The following is a 22,446-nucleotide window of genomic DNA, read 5'->3' on the forward strand; positions in this document are numbered from 1 at the left end:
CACCCAACAACCGCCACGTGTGAGCCTGGGCAGGGGCTGAAGGACAAGAACCTTCTTGCAAAGCTTGCCTTACATTTGGGGCTCTCTTTCCGGTCACCCCATGCTCCAGCTTCATGGGACACACGGGGTCATCTGAGCTGCTTCCCAGGTCCCACCACTCCCCCATGTGGGGAGTGCCAGCTACTGCTGCCAGAGGTGAGGGTGGGCTGTTTCCTGCCAGCTGCAACTGAAAGGCTCATGAGCCACTGGTCTGCAGCAGAACAGCCGAGCCACAAGCTTCTGCCAATGAGACAGCATTTCTGGGCCCCGTATGGGAGGGACCTTCAGAGTCTGGGTACCGCTCCATGGCATATCTCAGTAGGGAAAACTGGCAGCCACCACTGGAATAATTTGGTCTTTGGGAAAAGACAGAGTCCTCTGGTGCTGAGCTGGGAGAGAATGTTGGGGGCAGAGAAGGGTCCTTCCTGTTTTGGTCTGAATTGCTTCTCTGCAGCTTCAAAGACTTTGGAAGACAATGCCTCCTTCAGGCCTCACATCCCTAGGAGGCTGGGGTGGGGTGGGAGGGATGGGGGTCACTGCAGACCAGGGAGTGACCTTCATGTGGGCAGGGATGGTGTCTGTGTGAAGGCATGGCCCTGTGTCCCCCACTTCTCACAGGCAGACGCTTGACCTGACCATATGACAGACCAGACCTGATATTTGGTAAAGAAATATGGCCAGGGCACCTGGGTGGCTCAGTGGGTTGAGCCTCTGCCTTCAGCTCAGGTCATGATCTCGGGGTCCTGGGATCTAGCCCTACATCGAGCTCTCTGCTGGGTGGGGAGCCTACTTCCTTCTCTCTCTCTGCCTCTCTGCCTACTTGTGATCTGTCAAATAAATAAAATCTTTAAAAAAAGAAGAAGAAGAAGAAATATGCCCTTCTGTGTGCTGAGATTCTGCAGGGATTTTCTGTCCATGTTAAGTGGAGCTGCATCAGCCAGGACTCAGTGAATTGGGAACCATTTGGGATGGTGGGCAAACCCACCTCATCAGACAAAAATAGGGGGCTGAGCTCTGCAAACCTTGTTTAGAACAAGTGTTTCACTAAACACCGCCTCCTTTAGCTTAGCCTAGCCGAGCATCTGAAGAGTGTAGCTGCTCCACAAGTTATGAGAAGTGTGAAGCATGATATGGGGGAGGCAGCATGGAGGGCAGTGGGAAGCCAGTGAGTAGGACCACCAGTCAGGATGGGGTGCCACCCAGGGGGCTGATGTACTTGATGCAGCAAAGGCCCCCACAGCCACTTCTTTGCTTTTTCCACTGGGAATCCCAGCTGCCCCTGCCCGTTCCCGTCAACCCACGCCAGGTTGGTGTGTGCCCTTGTGTGCCACAGAGTGGCATGTGATATGTGACCCTCAGTGCCCACATGCCGGCCTCATGCACAGCAGACAGGTGGTGGTGGATTCAGGCAGCCACATCATTTTCTCTCCACTTCTCCCTGGACACCGCCCAGCTGGTGTCTGGGCCATGCTCTCAGGCTTGTGCATCAGCTTCCAACCCAGGGCCCTCAGCTGCGCTGGTTCATCCGGGAATGAAATGGGAATCATCTCTGCCTCCCAGGATTGCTTCAAGGATTCCAGAAGGCAGGGAATGACAGGCACTACCTGCTATCAGCATTTAACAGCGTCTCCTTTGCAGCCTCATGGCACCATCCCTACCTCTTCTGAGGCATCATGCTTCTCTCCCTCCTACAAGCACAGGGCATAGCTGTCACTTTTTTTTTGGTTCTCAGCATCTAAGCCCTCTTAATATGGGAATCCTCTGCCTATAGAATCTGAGCTCAACTCCCACTATAGGAATGGAGTAGAAAGTGCTGGATACTGGTTTCCCAGTCCGCCTTGTAGCTAGGGTGCATGCATATGACTTGGGCTCTTTGACTGGGAAGCCAGTGAGATGACAAACCAGGGATAGGTAGAAGATGCACACTATGAGGGACAGCGGAGAGTTCCCAGCAGTGGAGGCACCATGACAAACACTGTGGATTGAGTGGTCCCTTCCGTTTGCAACTTCAGAGATTCAAAAGTCTTGGGCGTCAGTTCTAGAGGGTAAATATGTTTTCAAAGGACCAGCAATGTGGCAGCTCATGGACCCATAATGTGTTTCACATGCGAGTCTGAATTTCAAGACCAGGGACAGTGGCTACCTTAGACCCAAGAGAAAGATCAGTACAAGACTTGAGCTCTTCCAGCTGATCAGCCTCATCCCTGGAAAGGGAGGGGTTCCAAGTAGGGAATGGGGACAAGGGATGGAGGAAGAAGGAGAGATGGGAGAATGGGAATGCCCAATGCCAAAAGTCCCAACCATAGGCAGGAATATGCACTCCAAACGTTCCCAATGGCTCACTTCACCTGAGAACCTGTGTGGGAGAGAAGCCTCAGAATTTGGCTTATGGAAACAAAGACTCACATTCAACTGTGGAATTGCTCAGATCCAAAAGTCATCAAGATTCTGCTCCCTGGCCTCATCCCTCTCTTTCCACTCAGGCCCATTTTCCTTTCCTGGAGAATTTAAGTTACAACCACCCCCTTCTCTTCAGCACGCTCAGTTTTTCCACAAGCAGAGAGCTATCATCATGCCAGGAACACAATTCCTTGGAATCATCCAGCAGTGTCCTGACCTAATTTTCCTGGCACTCTGCGGCCCCTCCCCATCTTTTCTCCCTTAACCACACCTGTGCCCTTGACGCAATCTTGTACGTTTATGTGTGTGCTGGTCCATTTCTGCCACCGGCAAGGCACTCAATGGTCTTGAATGAAACAATTCATTCTCATCTGGATCTCTTCAGGTCCTCCTGATGGCAGTGGCATGGCTCAGCCTGGCACCATGGGAGCCTCCAAATCCTCTCCTGATTTCCACCTTGATCCCGAAAGACCACACTCCACACAGTAGGCAGTACCAATGCCGCCCCATCTCAACCTCATCCCCGCCCTCATCCCTCCCTCTCTGCTCTGGAGAGACCTTGCAGCTCATAGAGGTTGGCACAGACCACAGCAGAGTGTGTCCCCACAGGGTTGTATGGTTCCCTGTGAGCCTAAGAGCACGGGCTCAAAGCTACGCTGCTAGGGAATGGCCTGGCACCTGGCTGGGCTCTGTGAATCCTACTTCTGGCCCACAAAGATGTGCCCGCCCATCTTCCTTCCTCACCCCCACACTGAGGGCTCTGTTTGTGGAGGAGTGCTGTCTGGAAGGCGGAAGGGGTTGAGGCAGGTGAGAATGGGGTGTGGGGTCTCAGGATGGTAGTGAGGGAGGCTGGCCGGGGTGCCCTGGAGCCCTGTGCTGACCTTCAGATGGGACACAGGGCAAAGGCTAACCAGGGACTGGGATACACAAGGCAGTTCTGAAGTCTACCATGGCCTCTGGTGTGGCCTGGAGGGGCATGGCAGCCCCTCCTCCTGCCCTCCTCCTCCTCCTCTACTTCCTCCTCCATCCTCTCCCTCCTCCTCCTCTCAATCCTCTCCCCGGCGCGCCCCCTCCATCCTTTTCTCCTATCCCCTCCCCATCTCTCCCCCTCCTCTCTTCCCCTCCTGCTGGTCCTTGTCTTCCCCCTTCCCTGTCCCTCATCCCTGAGGCCCCAGGGAGGCAGCTCAGAGGCACTGCCTGGAGCAGGAACAAGGAGTGTGGGGCGCAGGACACAGGGTGCATATGCAGGGTCGGAAATAGGTGAGGCGGGTGGGGACGGCCAGCACAGGGCAGGAGTTGAGAGGCTGAGACTGGAGTGTCCAGGGCACACTGGTGCTCCACTCCCCCATGGCTCCTCCTCCATGCCTCTGCTCCCCGTCCGCCCGCTGCCTCAGATGCCTAATTGCGATGCCCATTTCATGGAGAAGACACAGAGCTTGGGGTACAGTGAGGGACTCAGTCAAGGAGAGCAGCCGTGGCGGGACTTAAACTCTGACTGTTGGACTCTGGCCTGAGACCTGTTTGTGTTCCCACATTCCCAAGCCTAGACCTACCCAGGGCAGGGGTCACTGCTCCCTTAACTGTCTGAGTCTGGAGGAACTGAAGTGTGGAACGGGGCCCAGAGAAGCCAGTTACAAGGAGGGAGGACAAGGGGGCTCCCAGCAGGCCATGACCTGTCTTCCACTCCAAGGGCGCCCTGAGGCAGCACATCTCCTGTTCTCTGGTCTCCAAGACTAGAGCCTGGCACAGAATCAAGGAAGGTGGGGGTTAAGGGATAAAAATCGGAAAACAGGTCCATGGAGCAACAAGACTCAGACTGGAAAGCGCGCACCTGCTGTTGGTAAGCTGATGCTCACATTAGGTCAGACACAGACGGTTACTTTACATTCCATGTGACTTAATACAAGACCCCTAAACATCCCCATTTTACGAGTCAGAAGCCTGAGGCTGCGTGCCAGCTGTCGGGAGTTGTGTGTCTGCCCTGCTCCAGGGTGGTGCTGCTGACATGAGGTGACACGGGCGGTCAGGAGGAGCAGCTGGGATGAACGTTATACATTACCATGGAGAGCAGCCGGGTCCTGCAGGGAAGAGGGGGTGGGGGTCCGTCCACACAACTAACGTCACATGCTCTTCAAGGAAGAGAGAGCTCCTCCTTATTCCAGGTCTGGGTCCTGCAGGGGACCTACTGAGCCTCCTAGTGGGGCGAGCTGTGCGTGAGGACCATATTAACTGCACACACATGGATGTGGACTCATAAACAGACTGAATCTATGGAGGAGGCGTGGGAGGCCATGGAAGGTGTCTGTGAGACAATTTCCAGCCAGCTGGAAAATGGAGGGAGCTGCTGCTTCACCAAGGGAATGGCACGTACAAAGGGCCTGAGGCAGGAAAGGGCTTGAAGTGCAGGGAGGATCTGGCCATAGAGCACCAGTGGAGGGAGGAAGCCAGCTCACTGCAGCTGGAGGAGCCATGGCAGCCAGGACAGCAGAGGACAAGTGTCGTGAGGATGGGGACAGTGGGGGATGGCAACAGCTAAGGGAAGGTTGTACTTGAAGAGACTGGGAAATGAGGTCAGAAAGGCAGGGGCCCACTTCTGAAAGGCTCTAGAACTTGGGCAGGGGATCAGGGTCTGTTGGGGAGACTTTGGGAGCTATGGAAGATTAGAGGCAGGAGAATTCCATGGTTGAGACTGACGGCCAGGGAGGTCATTGGCACTGGAGGCAGCTCCCAGGCACATTGACCATGAAACAACCTAAGCCTCCAGGCCTGTCCCAGCTGCTCCAGAGGACGGATAGCACTGAGCTCACAAGAATTCATTGGGCCATGGTGCGGGGTGCCCATCCGCAACCCCTACAGACCCACAAAGAACGTTCAGGATGTTCCTTTTTCTAATTGCCCAGAACAAGTCCTGGGCACCTTCGTGTGCAGTGGTGGCCAAAGCAGGAGTCACAGGCCAGAGAACCCAGGTGTGACACTAGGGACATGTTCCCTTTGCCACCAGGGAGCTGCCGGCACCTTCTGTTCTTTTTCCAGAGCTTTGACTCAAATGTGCGGTGTCTGGGGGCATCTCACTGAAGCAGGGAAAACACGTGTCCCACTGGCTTGTTCCTAACAACAATGTGCTATTAGTGACTGAAGCCACAGAATCCAGAAACTGAAATAGCTTCCTACGGCTGGGCCCACCCAAGTCTGTTGCCAGAAAGTTCCATTCCTCCTTGGCAGCCTTTCTGGGCAGCCAATGCCAGCCGCCTAGTTGGGGAGAGCCAGGGCTCTGACAGGGTCACATGCCACCCCAACCCTGTCCCCAGCCCTGGGAGCTTCCAGCCTTTAGAACCTGATGAACACACGTCCAGAGTTGGAGCCCAGGCTGTGACATCTCATGCTGGCAGTTCCAGGAGACGATGCCGCCCCCATGAGGACCATCATGCAGGGGCTGCAGCTCACACAAGCGGCTCGGGAGGGTGGAGAGAGTGATGCCCACACGATGTGGACAGGAGGTGCCCAGACAGAGGGAAGAAGAGGGTTCAGAGATTCAGACAGGTGGACATGGGTGTTCGGGATGATGGTTTATAAGGTGAGAACCCTCCAGGGGACAGTGCTCTCAGGAGGCCTAGAGGACGCTCCCATTTCTCAAGCATCCCAAGTATCACCAAGCTCAGCATCACCGAGAGCTCAGAGATGAAAGGCTCCCTCCAGGAGTGGCTGATGATTGAGACCATGGCAGATCTGTGTGGGCTTCTGGCTCAGGGGGTCACAGGACACAGAATCAAGAGGCCAGGTGACTGCACGCAGCCATCAGAAGCAAGGTCAGGTGGATTCCTGGAAACATATGGAGGTTAGAATGGCATGGGACCGTAGCCAGCCATGGAGGTGACAGTACACGGCACTCCTCGCGGGGAAACAGATGGGCAGGTGAACCACACACCGTCTGCATGGCCTCTTTGGGGGTATGAGGATCGATGAGTCAGGATGCTAAGGGTAGCCACCCTAATGACAAATCTGGATCCCTTGCCCAGGTTCCAGACCTGACCCAGGTTCCAAACCCAAAACCCTCTGATGGAAGGAGAGCTTGTCCTGGGAGGAAGGAGGCTGAGAGGGTCCAGCAGGACCCTATGGAAAGGATTCCTCCATCCCTTCCCCCAGGTGGCTCCTGGTCACTGACTGGACACTGGGGAGAGAGAATTCGCATTGTTTTGAGGACTAGTGACTTCAAGCAGCCTTAAACACCCATTAGCACCTGAGTTTCTGGGGGCAAGGCATTCAGGAGTGATTAGCTGGGTGTTTCTGGCTCCCTGTCCTTCCTGAGGTTGCAGTGAGGGTTCAGCACGGACTCCTGAAGCTGAGGCTGGGCCAGAGGAGCGACTTGCTGGTGGTTAGTTCACAGGGCTGCTGAGCTGGTGCTGGTTGTGGGCAGGACAGAGCTCCTCCCTGCATGTCCCCTGCACAGATGGCTGGCTTGACCCGTGACGTCGCTGCTGGCTTCCTCCAGACGAAGCTCTAGGGGAGAGCACACCATGACCACCGCTCTGGGGCACATGATATTTGGGAATCTGCTGAGAAGTGGACAGCACTGGTTTATCCTGAGCTGAATAAGTCAATCAGAGAACGACAATTATTATGGGATTTCACTCATATGTGGAATTTAAGAAAAAAAAAAAAACAGGATCATAGCAGAAGGTATGGAAAAATAAAAAAAGATGAAATCTGAGAGGAAGACAAACCAAAAGACTCTAGGAAAAACTCTAGGAACAAACTGCGGGTTGCTGGAGGGGAGGTGAGTTGAGAGATGAGGTAACTGGGTGATGGGCATCAAGGTGGGCACATGATATGATGATCACTGGGTGTGATATGCAACTGATGAGTCACTGAACTCCTCTTCTGAAACTGACAGCATGTTATAGGTTAAATAATTGAATTTAAATAAAATAAATTTTAAAAAGTTGACATCAATGCCCAGACACTACTGATGGGGGCGGAGCACAGAATGGTGATGTCCAGGGGCCACCCCCTCTTCTGGCTCAGGTGACAACACTGCTGTGAGTGCCACTCCTCCTGCTCCTGTCCTTGCCTCCTCATGGGTCAGGAGTGGTGTTCTCTGCTAGGGGACCAGTCGCCAGTGGACAACAAGTTACGGCCAGCAGCTGCCCCTGCCCACTTGCCACTGGGATGTGGCTGCCCCTCTGGCTTCCCGTGCTCATGCAGCTGGTACTGCTGCGGTTCCTGGTGGCCCAGCCCATGAAGCCCATCAGGGTCTTTGTGGTTCCCCACAGTCACATGGATGTGGTCTGGATCCACACCGTGCAGGTAGGTGCCCATTCAGCATCCCCCAGAATCCCTGGAGCTCAGCTTCTTTTTCCCTGCCAGATACCAGGGTGGGTTTGAAGTCTGGTGTTGGCTGACATCCTCAAGGGAGCAGCCTGGGTTATGACCTAACTCTCTGGAGACCAGGGAGGCTCACTTGGGCTGCTTGGCTCCAGTCTCTGGCTTCAGTTTCCCCATCCATGCTAGGGATAGTTAGGTGAAAAGACATGGGCCTGACTCAGGCCATGGTCACAGTCCATGACTGGGACACCTTGGGTGGGCTCTGTTCCTGTTCTGAGCCCCATGTCCCCCTTCTGTTGGATGGTACAGGCCTCAGACCCTTTGCATGGGCTGCTCCCTCTGCCCAGAAGGACTTCCTCCAGTAAGCCTAGTCTCCCCCAATCCTGTGTGTGGCTCCACAAAAGACACTTTCTGGTGGGGCCTTCCTGGCATCCCTATGTGTGCTCCTATTCCTTTCCCCTCCTTCTTTCCATGCACGTTTGGTAGGGGGCTTGGTGTCAGTCCCTTGTCCCCACCAGAAAGCTAGCTTCACAGGCCAAGGGCTTCATACATTATATTTCCTGGCATGGTTTCACCACCCTGATAGACAGAAGAGGTGCACCAGCTATTGCTGATTGAGTGAATGAATGCAGGGATGAATGAATTCAAATGAATATGCAGGAATGAATGATCAAATAAATGAATGAATGTTCAAATGAATGAATGAATGAACACAGGAATGAATGAATGCAGATATGAAGAAGTACAGGAATGAATGCATGCAAGAAGGAATGAATGCAGGAAAAGGAGCAGGAAGAGACCAAGATTTGCTCAAGATCCTGGGTCAGGTGACTGTATATTATCACCCAGGCCACCTCCAGCTCTTTTGTGGGAACAGGAAGAAAACCCAGAAGAGAACAAGCACTCTCTGGGATTAGGGATACAATAACTATTCTGCGGATGTTACTGAGAGGCAGCTGGACTTCAATGGGAGAGGGAAGCAGCAAGAGATCTGACGCTGGAGGTGGGGACAGAGGAGTCCAGTCCTGGGATGCACTGGGCAGCCTCTCCGGGGACACTACTGCCTGCGGAGATGGCTTATGGTGGGGAAGCATGCTTGTCACCCTCAGTTATAGAAGAGGAAACAGGCCCAGCAAGGGTTCGTGACTTGCCTAAGGGAACCCAGGAATGACCTCCATTTTTGAGGCCTCCCTGGCCAGGGATCTTTGCATTTCATTAAGCAGCCACTCTGGGCAACACCATGTATCAGCCTGGAAACACATATGGGAAACACCCATGTCTGGTCCTGTGGAGCCTCCAGCCTGGGAGAGGCAGGTCAGCCGATGCCCATGACCATCGAGAGGTTGGGGGTAGCTCCTCTCAGCTTTAGATCTCATCATCACCTCCCTTCATTTCAGCCCAGACGGGCCCCGTGGGGTCCCTGGACCACCTCCCTGTCATCCTGTGGCTTCATTGGATGCCTCCCTACTATACCCTTGGGCCAGCTATCATGTCCCCTAGGCATGTCATATGTCATGGTCTGGAACACCAGGACCAGCTACCGTGCCCCCTCAGGGAAGGCGTCCCTAGCCCCTGGGCACATCCTGTGTCATGGTCTGGAACATCACCTCTCTCCCTAGAACAGCAGGATCTCATCAGAGGGGAGAGAGCCATGTCACTGTCTCAGGGCAGCAGGCACTGTATGTCCAGCACAGAGCAGTCCCTGTGTGTCTCTGTTGAAGTGGTATAGGAGGAAGAGAGGAAGATCCCAGGACAAAAACCCACAGGGAGTGATGGGGCCCAGGGACCTGTGCTACTGGGATTTTAGTACTAGATCCTTGGGGTCAAGCCTCTGGGACCCTCCATGGGTGCTGGTGTGATGGGGTGCTCCCTCCACAGGAAAGCCCGTGGGCCTATGCTGCCAATGTCTACACCTCCGTGGTGCAGGAGCTCATGCTCCAGAAGCATCGCCGCTTCATTGCTGTGGAGCAGGAATACTTCCGGCTGTGGTGGGATGGCATCGCTTCGGACAGGCAGAAACGCCAGGTACTGTGGTCTGCAAGGGCCTCTGGGAGGGATACCGAAGCAGGGAAGCTCCGTGTCCAAGGATGTGTGGCCTGAAACTCCCAGACCAGGTTCACTGGGCACTTCACATGACTTGTTTAGCTCAGGTTTGTGCTCAGCCCAGCCCAAAAGACAGGTTTGGTTTTATCTGCCTTTGTAGCTGTTGGTGTGAAATGGCGCTCTAACAAGTCAGCCCTGCACTCGTCAGGTGTGGAATGGAGTCTCTTCAGACTCCCACCTCCCTCTTCACCTACCATCTGCATGGCCCGTGGCTCACAGCTGACCACCCTGCCTAGGGTTTTCCATTGTCTGCATTTAAAGTGGGCCGCAGAAGACATCATGGGGCACAGGTTCAGAGAGGCCCTGGGAAGCAGGTCTTCATGGGGGATAGCCTGAAACTTCTACCTCAGGCAGGGGTGCATTCTGTGAGCTGCAGGTCCTGCCTGTGCAAATGGGAGTGACCTCCCCTTCCTCAGATATCCTGGGTTCTGATGAATGCGGGACATGGGCACCTTGGAGGACACTGTGGACCTGGTCCTCTCCCTGGCATTCTCCTTCCTTCATAACAGTCACTGAACATGAGGAACAGGGAGGTGAGAGACTGCCCAAGTGGCAAAGTGAGAAGGTAAAGAGAAGAGGTCACCACATCTCACCTAAGGGGTGTCTTGAACCTGTACCTTGTGGAGTCATAAGGAGGAGCCTTGCATGCTATGGGCACTGGGCATCTGCCAGGCACTGGTCTCTACTTCTTACGGTCCACATCACCACATCCTCCCAATAGAGTATATAGTGGGGAAAGTTACTCCATGCTGCATAGATGGTCCTGGTTCAGAGAGGGCAGGTGAATGGCCTGTGGTTGCACAGCTGATACAGGATAGGTGGGACACTGAGCCAGGCAGGTCTGAGTGAAGCGGGTATCTCAGGGTGTCCTGGGGGTGGGCTGCTCTCTACATTGACACCCCAAACCCAACTGTCTCTCTTCATCCTTGAGGGGCAATGTGACCCACCAGAGTCCTGGGGAGACCACTTTTGATATGGCTCCCTGGAAGCAGGGACATTTCTCTACTTGTTCCTATGAACCCCCAGTGCCTGGAAAGTGCCTGGGATGTGGTAGGTGCTCCTGTAAAACAGTATGCAACAGGAGCCCATTCAATCCTCCTGGAGTAAATAATCATGACCCTGACAGTACTGAAAACAAATGGAAACTACAGTCTCCAAAGAGTGTACAGGACTCACCACCACTCTCTCTCCCTACTGCCCATGCCTCCATCCCTCCATTCCTTCATTTATTTTAAAAATACTTATTAGCCAAAAAAGCAAGACCTATTGATATGTTGTGTGTGCAAGAGACTCATTTTAGACTGTGAGTCATCTCCAGATTGAAAGTGAGAGGGAGGGGCTGCCTGGGTGGCTCAGTGGGTTAAAGCCTCTGCCTTTGGCTCAGGTCATGATCCCAGGATGCTGGGATCGAGCCCCACATCGGGCTCTCTGCTCAGCAGGGATCCTGCCTCTCCCTCACTCTCTGCCTGCCTCTCTGCCTACTTGTGATCTCTGTCTGTCAAATAAATAAATAAAATCTTAAAAAAAAAAAAAGAAAAAAGTGAGAGGGAAACCATCTATCATGGAAATCTATCTATCATGGAAATCATGGAAAACCATCTATCATGCTAATGGACATCAAAAGAAAGCTGGGGTGACAATCCTTATATCTGATAAATTAGATTTTAAACCAAAGACTGTAATGAGAATTGAGGAAAGACACTATATTATAATTAAAGTGTCTATCCAGCAAGAAGATCTAACCATTGTAAATATTTATGCCCTAACATAGGAGCCTCCAATTATAGAAACCAATTAAAATAAAATTAAAGAAACACATAGATAATAATACTGTAATCGTAGGCAACTTGAACACTCCCTCACTACAATGGACAGATCATCTAAGATTAGCAAGGAAACAAGGTCCTTGAATGACTCACTAGATCCGATGAACTTCACAGATACATTCAGAGACTTCCATCCTAAAGCAAGAGAATACACATTCTTCTGAACACACCTGGAACAATCTCTAGAATAGATCACATAACAGGTCACAAATGAGGTCTCAACTGGTACCAAAAAAATGAAATCATTCCCTGTGAATTTTCAGACCACAATGCTTTGAAATGGGAAATTACTCACAGGAGGAAATTTAGAAAGAATACCCAACTTTTGTATCAACATGGACGGGACTGGAAGAGATTATGCTGAGTGAAGTAAGTCAAGCAGAGAGAATCAATTATCCAAAGGATTCACTTATTTGTGGAGCATAAGGAATAACACGGAGGACATGGGGAGATGGAGAGGAGAAGGAAAGAATTAAAAACATGGAGGGTAAAGAGCATCCTAGCAAAGAACGAATGGGTCAACCAAGAAATTAAAGAAGGATTTTAAAAAATTATGGAAACAAATAAAAATGAAAACACAACTGTTCAAAACCTTTGAGATGCAGAGCACCTGGGAGGCTCAGACATTAAGCATCTGCCTTTGACTCAGGTCATGATCCCAGGGTCCTGAGACAGAGCCCCACATCAGACTCCCTCCTCTGTGGGAAGCCTGCTTCTCCCTCTCCCAGTACCTCCATTTGTATATCCTCTCTCTTGCTCTCGCTCTCTTTCTTCCTCTCTCTCTGTCAAATAAATAAATAAAATATTTAGAAACAAAAACAAAAACAAAAACTTTGAGATGCAACAAAGGCAGTCCTAAGAGGGGAGTATATAACACTACAGGCCTTTCTCAAGAAACAAGAAAGTTCTCAAATACAGAAGCTAACCTTACACCTAAAGAGGCTGGAGAAAGAAAACCAAATAAAGCCTAAACCCAGCAGAAGAGAATTTATAAAGATTAGAGCAGAAATCAATGAACTAGAAGCCAAAAGAACAGTAGAACAGATCAAAACTAGGAGCTGATTCTCTGAAAGAATTAAGATTGATAAATCCCTGGCCAGACACACCAAAAAGAGAAGAGAAAGGACCCAAATAAATAAAATCATTAACAAAAGAGGAGAGATCACAACCAACATCAAATAAATACAATTCTAAGAACATATTATGAACAACTATATACCAACAAATTAGTCAATCAGGAAGAAATGGATGCATTTCTAGAAACATATGAACTACCAGACTGAAACAGGAAGAAATAGAAAACTCGAACAGACCCATAACAGGCAAGGAAATTGAATAAAAAATCTCCCAATAAACAAGAGTCCAGGGCTGAATGGCTTTCCAGGGGATTTCTACCAATATTTAAAGAACAACTAATACCTGTTCTTCTAAAGGGGTTTCAAAAGATAGAAACGGAAGGAAAACTTTTGGACTTGTTCTGTGAGCCTAGTGGCATCACAATTCCAGAATTTAAACTCTATTACAGAGGTGTAATCATCAAGACAGTATGGTACTGGCATAAAAACAGACACATAGATCAATGAAACAGAATAGAGATTCCAGGGTGCCTGGGTGGCTCAGTGGGTTAAGATCCTGCCTTCAGCTCAGGTCATGATCTCAGGGTCCTGGAATCGAGTCCCACATCAGGCTCTCTGCTTGAAAGGGAGCCTGCTTCCACCTCTCTCTCTCCGCCTACTTGTGATCTCTCTCTCTGTCAAATAAATAAGCAAAAATCTTAAAAAAAAAAAAAGAGAGAGAGAAAAGACAGGCTATTCAGTTAATGGTGTTAGGAAAATTGGACAGCCAGATGCAGAAGAATGAAGCTGGACCATTCCCATACACCATACACAAAAATAGACCCAAAATAGATGAAAGCCTTAAATGCGAGACAGAAATTCATCAAAAGTGGAGAACACAGGAACCAACTTCTGTAACCTCCGCTGCAGCAACTTCTTGTTAGACACGTCTCCAAAGGCAAGGTAAGCAAAAATGCACAAAGGCAAAAATGAACTACTGGGACTCCATCAAACTGAGGGTTTTAGAGGGGAGTGGTTGGGGGGGATGCATGAGTTTGGTGGTGGGTATTAAGAAGGGCATGTATTGCATGGAGCAGTGGGTGTTTTACATAAACAATGTATTTTGGAACAATGCTTCAAAAACGAGTGATGTATTTTATGGTGACTAATGTAACACAATAAAAAAACAGACAAAAAAATTTTTTTTGAGACAAAAAGCTTTTGCACAGCAAGGGAAACAGTCAACAAAACCAAAAGGCAACTGACAGAATGGGAGAAGATACCTGCAAATGACATATCACATAAAGGTTAGTATCCAAAATCTATAGAGAACTTATCATACCCAAAGAACAAATAATCCATTCAAGAAATAGGCAGAAGACATGAACAGACATTTCTCCAAAAAGACATACAAATGGCCAACAGACACATGAAAATATGCGCATCACTCAGCATTAGGAAAATACAAATCAAAGCCACAATGAGATAACACCTCACACCAGACAGAATGGCTAAGCTTAACAAGATAGGAAACAACAGATGTTCATGAGGATGCAGACAATGGGGAACCCTCCTACACTGTTGGTGGTAATGCAAGGTGGTGCAGTCACTCTGGGAAACAGCATGGAGGTTCCTCAAAAATTTGAAAATAGAACTACCCTATGACCCAGCAATTGCACTGCTGGGTATTTACCCTAAAGATTACAAATGTAGTGATCCAAAGGGTCACGTGCACCCAGTGTTTATAGCAGCAATGTCCACAATAGCCAAAATAGGGAAAGAGCCCAGATAACCAGCAACAGATGAATGGATAAGTAAGTGTGGTATATATACACAACGGAATACTACTCAGCCATCAAAAAAAAAAAGCAATCTTGCCATTTGAAATGATGTGGGTGGAACTAGAGGGTATTATGCTATATGAAATCAATCAGTCAGATAAAGGCAATTATCATATGAATCACTCATATGTGGAATTTAAGACAAAACAGAGGAGCATGGGTAAGAGGAAAATATAGAGCAAGAAAGAAGCAGAGAGGGAGACAAACCATAAGAGACTCTTAATCAAAGGAAACAAATTGAAGGTTGTTAGAGGGGAGGGGGTGGGGGATGTGGTAGCAGGATGATGGGCATTAAGGAGGGCATGTGATATAATGAGCACTAGATCTTATATAAGATTAATGACTCATTAAAAAAAACCCAGCTTCTATTTTCATTAATGGTTCTACTGTATCTCTGGTTTCTATCTCATTGATCTCAGCTCTAATCTCAATTATTTCCCCTCTTGTGCATAGGGTTGGCTTAATTTGTTGTTGATTCTCTAGTTCTTTAAGGTGTAAAGAGAGCTGGTGTATTTTGGATTTTTCAATTTTTTGAGGGAGGCTTGGATGGCTATGTATTTCCCCTTAGGACCGCCTTTGCTATATCCCATAGTTTTGGACAGAAGTGTCATCATTCTCATTGGTTTCCATGAATTGTTTAAGTTCTTCTTTGATTTCCTGGTTAATCCAAACATTCTTAAGAAGGGTGGTCTTTAGCCTCCAGGTGTTTGAATTCCTTCAAAATTTTTCTTGTGGTTGAGTTCCAGTTTCAAAGCACTGTGGTCTGAGAATATGCAGGGAATAATGTGAATCTTTTGGTATTGGTTGAGTCCTGATTTGGGACCCAGTATGTGATTGATACGCCATTGGCCAAACTAATCAAAAAGAAAAGAGAGAGGACCCAAATTAATAAAATTATGAATGAAAAGGGAGAGATCATGACTAACACTAAGGAAATGGAAACAATCATCAGAATTTATTATCAACAGTTATATGCCAATAAATTATGCAACCTAGATGAAATGGGTGCATTCCTGGAAACCTATAAACTTCTAAAACTGAATAAGGAAGAAATTGACAACCTGAATAGACCAATATCAAGTAATGAGATTGAAGCAGTGGTCAAAAACCTCCCAAAAAACAAGAGCCCAGGACTCCCTGGGGAATACTACCAAACTTGCAAAGAGAAATACTACCTATTCTCCTGAAGTTGTTTCAAAAAAACTGAAGCAGAAGGAAAACTTCCAGACTCTTTTTATGAAGCCAGCATTACCCTGATTCCCAAGCCAGGCAAAGACCCCACCAAAAAGGAGAATTTCAGACCAATATCCCTGATGAATATGGATGCTTAGATTCTCAACAAGATCCTAGCTATAGGATTCAACAGTACATTGAGATTATGCTGAGTGAAATAAGTCAAGCAGAGAGAGTCAATTATCATATGGTTTCACTTATTTGTGGAGCATAACAAATAGCATGGAGGACAAGGGGAGATGGAGAGGAGAAGGGAGTTGAGAGAAATTGGAAGGGGAGGTGAACCATGAGAGACTATGGACTCTGAAAAACAATCTGAGGGTTTTGAAGGGGCAGGGGGTGGGAGGTTGGGGAAACCAGGGGGTGGGTATTAGAGAGGGCACAGAAAGCATGGAGCACTGGGTGTGGTGCAAAAACAATGCATACTGTTAAGCTGAAAAGAAATAAAAAATAAAAAATAAAAAACATTGAAAAGATTATCCACCATGACCAGATGGGATTTATCCCTGCGATGCAAGCATGGTTCAACATTTGCAAATCAGTTAATATAATAGAACAAATCAATAAGAGAAGAGAGAAGAACAACTTGGTCCTCTCAATTGATGCAGAAAAAGCATTTGACAAGATGCAGCATCTATTCCTGACTAAAACATTTCAGAGTATAGGGATAGAGAGAACATTCCTCAACTTCGTGAAAGCTATCTATGAAAATCCCACAGCAAATATCATCTTCAATGGGGAAACGCTGACAGCCTTCCCGTTGAGCTCAGGAACATGACAAGGATGTCCATTCTCGCCACTGTTGTTCAACATAGTATTAGAAGTCCTACCAACAGCAATCAGACAACAAAGAGAAATAAAAGGTATTCACATTGGCAATGAAGAAGTCAAACTCTCTCTTCACAGATGACATGATACTTTATATGGAAAACCCAAAAGACTCCACCCCTAAACCACTAGAACTCATACAGCAATTCAGTAATGGAGCAGGATACAAAATCAATGCACAGAAATCAGTTGCTTTCTTAAACACTAACAATGAAAATATAGAAAGGGAAATTAGAGAATCAATTTCCATTTACTGTAGCACCAAGATCCATAAGATACCTGGGAATAAACCTAACCAAAGAGGTAGAGAGGAACTACAGAACACTCATGAAAGAAATTGAAGAAGACACAAAAAGATGGAAGACCATTCCATGCTCATGGATCAGAAGAACAAACATTGTTAAAATGTCTATACTGCCTAGAACAATCTATACTTTCCATGCCGTTCCAATCAAAATTCCACCAGTATTTTTCAAAGTGCTGGAACAAACAATCCTGAAATTTGTATGGAACCAGAAGAGACCCCGAATTGCTAAGGAAATGTTGAAAAAGAAAAACAAAAGTGGGGGCATCACATTGCCTGATTTCAAGCTTTATTACAAAGCTGTGATCACCAAGACAGCATGGTACTGGCACAAAAACAGACACATAGACCAGTGGAACAGAGTAGAGAGCCCAGATATGGACCCACAACTCTAACATCAAATAATCTTCGATAAAGCAGGGGGGGAAAAGCCAGTGGAAAAAAGAGAGTCTCTTTAATGAAAAGTGTTGGGAAAATTGGACAGCTATGTGTAGAAGATTGAAACTCAACCATTCTCTTACACCATACACAAAGATAAACTTGTAATGGATAAAAGACCTCAATGTGAGGCAGGAATCTATCAAAATCCTAGAGGAGAAAATAGGCAATAACCTCTTTGACACTGGCCACAGCAACATCTTTCAAGACATGTCTCCAAAGGCAGAGGAAACAAAAGCGAAAATGAAAAGCTTCTGCACAGCAGAGGAAACAGTCAACAAAACAAAGAGGCAACCCCCAAAATGGGAGAAGATATTTGCAAATGACAGTACAGAATCCAAGATCTATAAGGAGCTAGTCAAATTTAACACACACAAAACAGATAATCATGTCAAAAAATGGGCAGAAGACATGAGCAGACACTTCTCCAAAGACGACATACAAATGGCTAAGAGACACATGAAAAAGTGTTCATCATCACTAGCCATCAGGGAGATTCAAATTAAAACCACATTCAGATACCACCTTACACCAGTTAGAATGGCCAAAATTAACAAGACAGGAAACAACATGTGTTGGAGAGGATGTGGAGAAAGGTAAACCCTCTTACACTTTTGGTGGGAATGAAGTTGGTGCAGCCACTTTGGAGAACAGAGTGGAGATTCCTCAAGAAATGAAAAATAGAGCTTCCCTATGACCCTGCCATTGCACTCCTGGGTATTTACCCCAAAGATACAAATGTGGTGAAAAGAAGGGCCATCTGTACCAATGTGCATAGCAGCAATGGCCAGGGTCACCAAACTGTGGAAAGAGCCAAGATGCCCTTCAACAGACAAATGGATAAAGAAGACATGGTCCATATATACAGTGGATTATTATGCCTCCATCAGAAAGGATGAATACCCAACTTTTTTTTAATAATTTTTTATTTTTTATAAACATATATTTTTATCCCCAGGGGTACAACTTTTTTTATCAACATGGATGGGACTGGAAGAGATTACACTGAGTGGAATAAGTCAAGGAAAGAGACTCAATTTTCATATGGTTTCCTTCATTTGTGGTGCACAAGGAAGAACACGGAGGACAAGGGGGAGATGGAGAGGAGAAGTGAGCTGGGGGAAATTGGAGGGGGAGATGAAGCACGAGAGACTGTGGACTCTGAGAAACAAATTGAGAGTTTTGGAGGGAAGGAGGGTGGGAGGTGGGTGAGCCTGGTTGTGGGTATTATGGAGGGCAAGTATTGCATGGAGCACTGGGTGTGGTGCATAAGCACTGAATTCTGGAACACTGAAAATAAATAAAAAATAAATATAAAAAATATTGATGACTCACTGACCTCTTCCTCTCAAACTAATAATACATAATAGTATGATTAATTGAATTTAAATTTTTAAAACCTTTGAAAAAATACTTACCAGTCAATCATGAGACAACATAAGCAGAAGACCACTCCTTAAAATCCCTAGCCTGTAATTCCTGACATGATCAAGTCAATCGAGAAGACATAGCAGCTGAAGAAGTGTTGAGAATACAGGACAATGATGAGACATGACAGGGGAGTCAAGACCCCAACCTGCACTAAACCCACACCTGTTAACAGGGCATTCATTGAACAACTGGGAACATTTGGATGAAATCTGGATTAGCTACAGTGTTGCATTAATGATAAATGTCCTAATTTTTAGAATTATACTATGGCTCTAATTACCCCGTCCTGACAAAACACACAGTGAAGGAATAGGGAGCAGGTATGTTATGTCCAACTGTTACTTTCGAATGGCTTAGAGAAAATCATACCAAGCTATAAAAAGATGGGGGGGTGCTATGGCAAAAAGGTAAAGAAGGTTCGCAATGAATAAAACTGGGGAAGGGATCCATGGGAGCTGTTTGCACAGTTCTTGCAAGTTTTTGATACTTCTGAAGTATTTCATCAGTGTAATTTAACAGATATAGATACAGACATGGAGACAGAAGAAAAGGTAAACAAGGTGGTAGAGACAGAAGTAGAGACAGAGCTACAGGTAGTTTCAGGTGGAGGTAACACAGATCAAGTAGCAGCCATGGGCCAGGCGCTGGCGTGGATGTTGGGAGGCAGGTCTGACCTGATTCTCTTGCAGAATGAAAGCACATGTGAGTGTGGAGGAAGGCACCATGAGACACTGGAGGCATGTCCCCACAGACCTAGCCCAACTCTGGGGTTCTAACCTGGCTTTGTTCTCTCTGCTTGTCACCAAGGTCCGCCATCTCCTGGCCACAAGACGCCTGGAGTTTGTCATCGGGGGCCAGGTCATGCATGACGAGGCCGTGACCCACTTTGATGACCAGATTCTGCAGCTCACAGGTTAGGTCCCCCTTTCCCACCTCAGGTTATCCTGGGGCCTCCAAACACACTGGGACTGGTTCTTGAGCCCCAGCTCTGGACCAGTCTTTCCCTCTGAGCAGGACACTGCAGCCACGTGAGTGCAGGGGTGTGGTGCGTGGTCTTGAGACCAGATGGCCTGGGTCTATCCTGTGTCTGCGAATTCCCAGCCCCAGGACTCTGGGCAAGGGACATCCCCTCCCTGGACCTCCCTTTCCTCATGGCCCAAAGGAGTTTGATGGCACAGCCTCCCTCACAGGGTACTTGTGAGGATCAAATTGGGACAATTTCTTGGGGCACATGAAGTGGAGCCGTGGCTCCCAGGAGATAAACAGTGAGGGTTAGACGTCATCTCTGCCATCCCCACCAGTACACAAAGCACCACCTGCACCAGTGAGGCCCCCCTCTCTGCCTCCATTACTCAGGCCACCACCTGTATCAACAACTCCCCCCTCCGTCCACACTGACAGCCATAGCACTGTGTACACCACCTGTGTCACCATCACGATGACCACCATCATCACTTCCAACGTCCTTACCACCAGCGTCCTGACTGCACTGCCCCCATCCACACCCCACCCAACCGCCGCCACCACCCCTGCCATCACCACCCGTCTTCCAGCATGTCGGTGGGCAGAGGCACGGGCCCTCCTCCTCGCTCTGACATGTCTCTTTGCCATGACAGAACCCCGCAGGCTGTCCGCGGGGAGGGAGGGAATGGAGGGGTCCCTGTAATCCTGCCCTTGAAGGCCGCCCACCCCCACCTTAGTCTGAGACTTGACACTTCTCTGGGGGGAGAGACACCTGCCCGCAGCACTCGGTGACCAGGGAAAGCTGAGTGTGGCTGCGCCCCCTCCTCCCGCTCACTGAGGGGCCAGGCCCCCACCAGCTGGGACCCCCCACAGAGGTGGGACTACGGCAGGTGCGCTAGCGAGAGCTGCACCACCACCCCCCGCATCCCGAGGGGGAGAGCCCAGCTTGGGTCAGGGGTGGGGGTGCCACTGCCGCAGTGCAGAGAAAGGAAAGGTCTGGCCAGGAGGGAGAGATTCATCTGTGACCATCCGGGCAGCTCTGGTCCAGGGGTTGTCTATTGGTAGGTACAGGCCAGGCCCCCAAGCCCTTACCCCAAGGTGTCTCTCATCTGCAGGAATGCTATGGGGGTGTAGGCCAAACTTCCTTCTCCTGTCCCATTGGCCAGGATTCTGTCATGTGACCGGAAGGGTCCTCAAGGGATGCTGGGGAATGGCCTCTGACACTGAGCTCACAGCCTATTGGCCAGGGCAAGGCACATGCCTTGGAAGGCATGGTCTCACTGAAGGACTCTGCACCTGCTGAAGCTGAGGGGGAGGGTGGGATTCTGAGACTAGAAGGAGTAGGAGGACACCGTTCCATGGGATAATTAGCAGTTTCCTTCAATAATCACCTCTTCATCTGGGGCTCGGGATGCTTTGTGGTAGAGAGCCAGGAACCTGAGGAGCAGCGACTTGAGTCTTAAGGGCATGTCCCCTACTGCACTGGTGGGTTGGTTTGGGGTCCCCTTGGGCAGCTCATTGATGTTTCCCTGTGTCTTATGTACCTGCCCTGCTGGTCCCCAACAGCTTCCCCAGCTCCAGGCATCATACTGGCATATATTCCCACTCAAGTCAGAAAAGGGACAAAGGGACATTTGTCCTGACTTGCTGTTTTTCTTTTAAATTAAATTAATTTTTTTCCGTGTTCCAAGATTCATTGTTTATGCACCACATCCAGTCCTCCATGCAATACGTGCCCTCCTTAAAACCACTACAAGGCACACCCAACCCCCCACCTCCACCCCTCCAAAACCCTCGGTTTGTTTCTGAGTCTATAGTCTCTTATGGTTCATCTCCCCCTCCGATTTCTCCCAGCTCACTTCTCTCCTTCAGCCAATCTGACTTGCTGTTTTTAATGAAGGTGGGAAATCTTTCCCCAAAGCAAACCAAGCTTAAGGCACACATCTTTTTGGTTCTAACTGGGGTCCATGACCACCTCTACCTCTGGCTTCCATCTAGGCTGAGAAAGCAAGTATCTGCCAGAGGGGAATGAACTCGCCACGAGCAGCTGAGACCAATGGCAATCCATCCTTTGGGGTTGGGATGGCACCCCCTGAACAAAGTGAGGATTCTCTGAGTGCAGGAGAAGGGGATACTGAACAGGCAGCAATCAGGTCTGCCTGGCTCTGGCTCCCTGTCTATAGAGAGGGCTCTTCTTTGTACTACCTGCCCTCTCTCCTGAGATGCTATTGTCCACTCCCTCATAATCCCTGACCCACAATCCCCAGATCTTTCCTCACCTCTGCTGCTCCCTCCTGGTCTCCTCTACTTCTTGCGCACTCTCTGCGTCTTCCCCCTGCTGTCCCTGAGGGCCAGCAGGAGTCCTGTGTTAGGTCCGTGCACCCTGGTTTGTCCTCATCAACTCCTGGGTGCATCACACCTCGAACTTCTCAGCCACTGACGCCTGCCAGCACTCATCCCTCTTGACTTGGCCTGGCCTCTGCTCTGTTCATGGCTCTGTCCAACAGGCCTGGGGTCCTCTGGAATGGCTCAGGCCCATGTGGTGACTCTAACATCATGAACGAGTAAAGGAAACATCGGGGAATCCTGGTATGGCCCCCTCAGTGTTAGGATCTCCTGCAGCCCAGCCCCAGATGACACTCTAGCCCCATGGAAGGGCAGGG

The 22,446-nt window shown here is 48.9% G+C and overlaps 1 protein-coding gene across 1 annotated transcript in view; it reads left to right on the forward strand.

Moving 5' to 3' along the window:
- Positions 1-7,605: 7,605 nt before the first annotated feature.
- Positions 7,606-22,446, forward strand: part of LOC101671390 (epididymis-specific alpha-mannosidase-like) — a 46,670-nt gene continuing 31,829 nt past the window's right edge. Inside the window, exons 1-3 of the mRNA XM_045077037.1 lie at positions 7,606-7,743; positions 9,640-9,786; positions 19,628-19,733. Of these exons, the coding sequence (XP_044932972.1) occupies positions 7,606-7,743; positions 9,640-9,786; positions 19,628-19,733 (391 nt within the window). The remainder of the gene's footprint in view (positions 7,744-9,639; positions 9,787-19,627; positions 19,734-22,446) is intronic.

Source organism: Mustela putorius, unplaced genomic scaffold (genome assembly GCF_011764305.1).
Source record: "Mustela putorius furo isolate JIRA1106 unplaced genomic scaffold, ASM1176430v1.1 tig00000083_pilon_pilon_pilon, whole genome shotgun sequence".
Taxonomy (NCBI): Eukaryota; Metazoa; Chordata; class Mammalia; order Carnivora; family Mustelidae; genus Mustela; species Mustela putorius.